The 6,915-nt window shown below is 38.7% G+C and overlaps 1 protein-coding gene across 1 annotated transcript; it reads right to left on the reverse strand.

The window, feature by feature from the left end:
- Window positions 1–776: 776 nt before the first annotated feature.
- Window positions 777–1,556, reverse strand: LOC128380878 (probable phosphatase phospho1). Its single transcript, XM_053340754.1, has one exon. The coding sequence runs from the start codon at window positions 1,554–1,556 to the stop codon at window positions 777–779; it is 780 nt and encodes a 259-aa protein (XP_053196729.1).
- Window positions 1,557–6,915: the final 5,359 nt, after the last annotated feature.

Here is a 6,915-nt window from a genome sequence, read left to right on the forward strand (position 1 = left end):
TGTAATCATCAACAATGTATATCTCTATTATTCGTCCTGATCATCTTTACTGTTGAGCTTATTGATTTGCATTACGATCTGAGTCCAGGTCTAAATACTGCACTCATACTTTCTGTCATTAAGTTGGCAATAAGCGTTCATATTAGAGAAGTATTAAAGGTTTGACATTTTGAGAAATGATACTACTTTCAGAGAGTTGGATGAGGAGACTACCGCTGTCATGTTTGTATGGTAAATATCCTGCCAGTTAGCTTAGCTTAGCACAAAGACTGAAAACAAGGGGAAATGGCTAGCCTAGCACTGCCCAAAGACCTCTACAATATCACTTTATATTGAGATGATTTACTTTGTATGAAAAAATGTCAACAGTAAAAAGTGTCAAAATTAACCTGAGGCACCGGCTGGTTGCATGGTGAGATCAAATCAACTTAAACTTGCATAAAACTACAACTTGTCTTTTTTGCTATTGTGGTAAGCTAAGCTAACCTGCTGCTGGTTCCACCCACATATTTACCATGCAAACATGAAAATGGCATCAATCTTCTCATATAATTCGACAAGAAAGTGAATAAGAGTATTTCGCTAAATGTTAAGCTATTCTTTAAACATGCACACTGTTTGGCTACATCTTTATAAGTTGTACCAAGTGCGGCTGGGGTAAAATCATGAATATCCTGATTGGGGTTGGTTCATCTTTGCTATATTTGCCCCTTTCATTTGCTCTCTTTTTCACACACACACACACACACATACACGAACACACACACACACACATTTCATCTCTCCTCCACTATTTTCTTCAGGTAGTCCACTATGTTCCCACCGCTGGCCCAAGGGACTACATTTGCCTTGAACTTGGCTGCCTGGGATTGCTGCATCTCCACAAGAAGCCTGTGCATGGGGAAGTCCCTCCTAGGAAAGGCTGTGTCCCGGGGTCCCAGAACCAGAGAGGGACAGATATCATTGGCCCCATCTCCGATATAGAATACCCTCTGGAAGGGTGCACCGCCACGCTCCTTTTGCCGGTCTGCCAGATACTCTCGAAGGATCACCTGCTTGCACATGTTATCAGGACAACGGGAACATGAGTGGGAGTGGAAGGGCAGCAGCACAAGCCGACCAGCCGCATCGAAACTGGCTGGGTTTGTGAAAATCTTCCGAAAAAGGTGACGCACCCCAGCGCGCTCCAGCCACGTCTCAATGAAGTACATGTTTGCATCAGAGATCACAGCCAGCTCAAAGTCCTGTAGGTGGGTCTGCAGATACTGGAGGAGATTCAGGAGGCCGGGCGTGGGTGGGATGTTCTCCACCGCTGAATGGATGGAGTTCTTAGACACGCCTTGCTCTGCCATATAAGCTAAGACCCGCTGCATGTGCTCATTGTAGTGCCCCTCCCTGTAACTGTTTTTCAGCCAGTCGGGGAGCTGCTGGCCTGGCAAAGCATTTAACACAGCATCATCACTGCTTTCATTGATGATGGTCTCATCAAAGTCGAACAACACCAAATATTGTTGTTGCTGTGGCGCAGCATGGGTTATATTCGACGGAGCTGTCATCTTTGGTGAGGGGGGGAATTGACAGACGGTCCCTCTCTAAAGAAAAGAAGTGAGAGGAAAACAGCACTGTCAGTACATCACTTTTTTATTTCTTTGTTAAGCATGACAGATTATGAGAACCACACTAATGTTTTATTGCATCCTTCCCTTAAAAATGAAATGCTGGTGGACAGAGTTCAACATGACACTGTGTCCAGGGTTCAATTAAACTGCAACACTGAACCATACAGAGCTGAGGAGGCACCAGAATGTGTAAAGACCCTGAACTATAGGTCATTAGCTGTAGGGAAAACACTTGTTTACAAGAAGAAAGGAAGGGAGGAGAGTTTGAATGAAACAAAAGAAGACAAAAACAGGATGTTCAGTATACTCTGTGAAAGAAAACAACCTTGAAGTAGCAAAAACTACTTAAAATCATTGCAGTAGCTTCTGTTGTCCAATACAGTCATATCCTCATTGCAGCACTCCACACATTTCCCTTAATTCAATGGGGGAAAAAACCCCAACCCAATTAGATATTAATTTAAAGATGCCAGACCATGGAAGAGTGCCAACACCATATTTACATAGGAGACATAACAGTAGCACAACACTTCCATTGTTGCAGGCATGTTGTAACAAGAGAAAGCTGTTACAGCAAACCTTTCCATATATGGAACAACTGGACCAGCAGTGGCGGAGAGTAGCAATGTAAAGTACAATTTTAAGGGATTAGTACTCTGTGACATTGATATGATAGCGTTATTACAAGTATTAAACGTTTTTACATCAGCACAATATGCTTGGTGCATTGACATTGATCCATGGTACAAATAGTCTTAGCATTCCATCACTGGAAACCAATTTTATGGGAATGACATGTCATATTTCTTACAGAAATGGCATATATCTACAGATATATAGATATATTGGTGATAAGATGTAATGTAATGAGTAGGGACATGCACTACATGCCCTTACAAGATTGTGATTTAAGAAGGTCATGTTTGGAAATAGCCATGCTCACAGTGAGACATCTTACACAACCTGTGCATGCAAGCTGTGTAAATGTGCATACCATTGTAGCAGAGTTTACACCCTATTAATAGCACAACAGAAAGTATAACGTGGTGCCAAATAATTAAAAGTCTGAGCCGAATAATGTGCCAGTTCTAGCTGTAATATTCAAATAGGCTATGTGCACCCTAATGCTATTAAATGATTCCAGAAAAGTGAATTGTTCCCAGTGGGAATATGCTTTTAATGCATCCCATGTTCTGCTTTTTCGGGGAAGCTTAGCTTGGCTGGACGATGATGAAATGCATGCATGCCCTTTTTATTACAATGCCATGTCGCTGACAGAGTGTACAGCAGAGCCCAGCAGGTCCAGACTGCTTGGTGGTCTAATAACCTGCAGTTTAGGCTGCACCGACGCATTGTGAACCAGTGAGCTCACGCCTGCTTTCCTTGAGTAGCTACATTATTAATAGGGCATATTTACACACAACTAAGCTATCTAATTTTAACCCAGGGCACGCTATTTGTGCAGCAGAGGTTACCACTCAAAGTCATTAGCGAGGCTCGGTCGCCGGTCTTTATTAATAGGCTGACCGTCTGTGTCCGAGCGGCAAAGATTGAAAGGCAAATTGCAATAATGAAATCACACACAGAGACAGACAGAGCAGGAAAACACGGAAGGAATAAACAGGAAAAAAACAGGCCTACCAGTGTAGAGCATATGAGAGGGGATGGTAGGCTAAGTGCCCGGCTTCAGCAACCGCATCCCAGTGACGCGGCAAGATTTTTTAAAGGAGACTCCCCCAGCAGCACAGAGGGTATTCCCATTTAAAGCCGCTGTGTCAAGTCAGCCAGTCTGAACACGCCACTTCCGTCCACACCTATCAAAATAAACAACACAGTCATAGTGCGTTTGTTGTTGTTTAACTTTCCATATAGTTTCAATAGAGTTGCAACGATTAGTCAATTAAACAATTAGTTAATAGGCTGTTAAATTAATTGCCAACCGTTTTGATGATAAATTAATTTTGAGTCATTAAAAACAATCTCTGATTCTAGCTTTTCAAACGTAAATATTTCCTTGTTTCTTTAGTCTCTATGGCAGTAAACTGAATTTCTTTCTTTCTTTTTTTAACAGTGTTTTTGGTGGGCTGAAGAGCTCTTAGTGCAAGACTAGTGATGCGAAGGTGCTCTTCAGAAAGATTTATAAGGTCCTTAATAATGTACCTGGTGAGTGAGGTTCTTTAATGAACATAGTTGTTGACTGCTGAATGTTGTGGATTGTTTGACTGAGTCTATGTTTCCTTGCTGGATGTTGGCAGTCTTTGTGTGAAGGTGACATTCAATTTCTCCACTAGGGTATTAATAAAGTAGTACCTCTTATCTTATCTTATTTTTGAGGACTCTAACTTGGGCTTTTAAAACAGTTCAAAGTGATTTACATTAAAAAGCATTAATGCATGCATACACATACACAAAACAACATACTGTACAAATATGGTGTGTTAATTTAATTAAATGTTGGAGTTAAAGGGAGGCTCGTCAGTTAGTTAAAAAAAATAAAATAGAGCACAATGTTGGAGCAAGTCCAGCAGGCAAACTGTTTCATTCTTTAGGTGCATAAATACTGAATGCAATCTCACCAGACTATGAAAGTGCTCTAGGCACATGCAAGAGATTTCTACTTTATGACTGGAGAGATCTTCTGGGGTTATAAACTGACAGCATGTCTGAGACAAACTGTGGTGCCAGACCAGCAAGAGGTTTGTAAACCAAAAGAAGGATTTTTAATTGTATTCTGAAAACAGCAGGTAGCCAGTGAAGGTACTGGAGGACTGGTTAATGGCAAATAATCATTAGTTGCAGCCCTACTTTTTAATGTAGCACTAATAAGCTGTATTGAATGGCTTTATATAACAGCTTTTAACAATGACTCTAGGAAAATGCTAATTGACTACTAATGAGCTACAACTTGTTACTATTATTTGTGAGGAGCATGTTGAGTACTCTAGGGTTATGATTTAAAATCTGTGTCCAGGGAACACATTTATATGAAAAAGTATTCAGAGTAAACCAAATGAAATTTAAAGCAGTACATTTTAATGATAAAGTACTTACATGTATTCCATTTTATGTACATTAAAATATATCATAATTAGCTCTGAATTGTAGAATTAATAGCAGATCATACTTAAAGTCGCTTCAAACTAACACATTTAGTACTGTGCAGTATAAACACAATGTAACATTAAAAAAGCACAACCTAAGTATATTTCCTTATCACCTGTAATTTGATTTGAAAAATGATTTTAAGAGTAAATCTAGGTTTGCTAAACATGCTTTTCTATAACACACATACAGTTGGAATCATTTGCTTGAACAAATTAGTATTTAAGAGGCAGAATTGGTAGAGCACTGAAAAATGTTCTCTTACATTTCAACCAATTTCTGTAAATTTCTCCACTCATCTTCTGCCCTCTATAATATGTGCTCTTGCCAACTTGTAATAATACAATAATAAAAAGACATTGTTTGCATATAATGCTCACAGTAGAAGTACATCAAGTTCTAAAACATACCTAAAAATCTTCAATAATAATAATTTTAAAAATGCTGGATTGCAAAAAAAATAAATAAAAAAAATCTTTTTTCAATCCAGCTGTTATTATGTTGTTTCTCACTGGGCCTTTTTGAAACTAGGCCTTTCCTTCTACTATATTTGGACACCATCCAGTAAGTCAGCACTAGTCATTTAATTACACCATAAAGTACAGTGCTGTATATTGCCTGGTGCATTTGTTTTCAAAGTAGGTCACATTTCAGTCAGACTGTAGCAGTGATATTAGCAGCCTTCCAATAACCAACATGACTGACCATCAAACAGCTGCCACACTGTAGAAGAGACTAGTGTTGAAGTTTTGTTGTCACTTTGCCTTGCTGAAAATGCCCACCTAAAAATAAACTTAGGCTGGGTCAAGCCAGCAAGTTCAAGTACTGGTATGAGACTGTAATCCGCTGCAGACAGCTGAGGGTTAAACAAAGAAAATCATCTAATTTCCCAAGTCTGTGTAAAGTATGCTGTGCAAGAGGCTTAGCCGATTTCTTAATGAGGCAAGAACAAGTTAAACCTCCAGAGTTACATTCTTTGCTGATAGAGAAAAAGGGATAATAAGCATGATGTTATCACTACATCAGGACATCATAGCCTTTCCTCTCCACCCTTTACAAACATATTGTAGTGTAGTCCATATGACTGGTTCATTTTCTCTCACTCACCCTTTATATGATTCAGTAACAATGTTCTGTGGCTATGATGATAAGCCTAAAATGCATTTCCAAGATTTTATTGGGACTGTAGAGATCCTGTGTGTGAATATCTAGCACTAACTTTCTCATAACACATACAGCGGGTTTTTGTGTGCATCCTAGTTTTTATGGCAGAGGGATCTCAACATGTAGCATACAGCGTGTTATCAAGGGTGAAGGGTGCAATTTTTCAAGTGACATATGTTTTAGTAATCTGTACTTTACACCTGGACTTAGCTGTATAAGTACTTTTGACCTTTGGAGGTAACATTTTGCTCCAAAGGTCAAACCTTTAATCCTTTAATCTGATACTTTTAGTACATGTACATTTTTTGAAAAGATGGAAAAAAAAAATTCTGCCTTCAATTCAATATCTATAACAACTGAATTGTTTTTTAAAAAGGAACCCAAATTTCATTTGAAGACATTTAATGTCAGTGTGATTTGATGCACAGAGAAGAAAGTTTAAATGAAACCCTGATGAAACATCAATTTGAATTTTTTTTCTATTTTGAAAATGCATAGAATAAAATGTTAATAAAAAGAACACATAATTGCATTTCCTCTACACTTTTGAGTGCTATTGGCATTTAAATGGTCAAACAAGACAGTTATCACTGGCATGTTCAGACTAGCAAGACTGAGAATGTAACAGTTACAGGCTTGATTACATTTGGTAATTGGGACACAAAGTGCATGGGCTAAACATTACATTTTGACCTGATGGTGACAATAAAGGAAGTTGACTGACTGCTGTATGCCTCAACATATCCTTATTGCTCATCAACATTTCTCATTACGCATCCATGATCATGAGACCATCATGGGAACTTACTCACATGTTCTGGCTTAATGGGCTGAACAGGAAACTGTCAGAGGTGTTTGACCTGAAGAAAGCAGACATGTGGACTCAGACGTTAAGTGATTGAGGCTTTATCATGTGAGAAGGTTTTTTTCTAGGGTAGAAACATAATGTTTTATCAATGAGAAGACACAATTATTATTCTTTGTTCCTCTCATGCTACAATATAAGTCAAATAATCTGCAATTTAACAGA

The sequence above is a fragment of the Scomber japonicus genome, chromosome 20 (assembly GCF_027409825.1).
Source record: "Scomber japonicus isolate fScoJap1 chromosome 20, fScoJap1.pri, whole genome shotgun sequence".
NCBI lineage: Eukaryota > Metazoa > Chordata > Actinopteri > Scombriformes > Scombridae > Scomber > Scomber japonicus.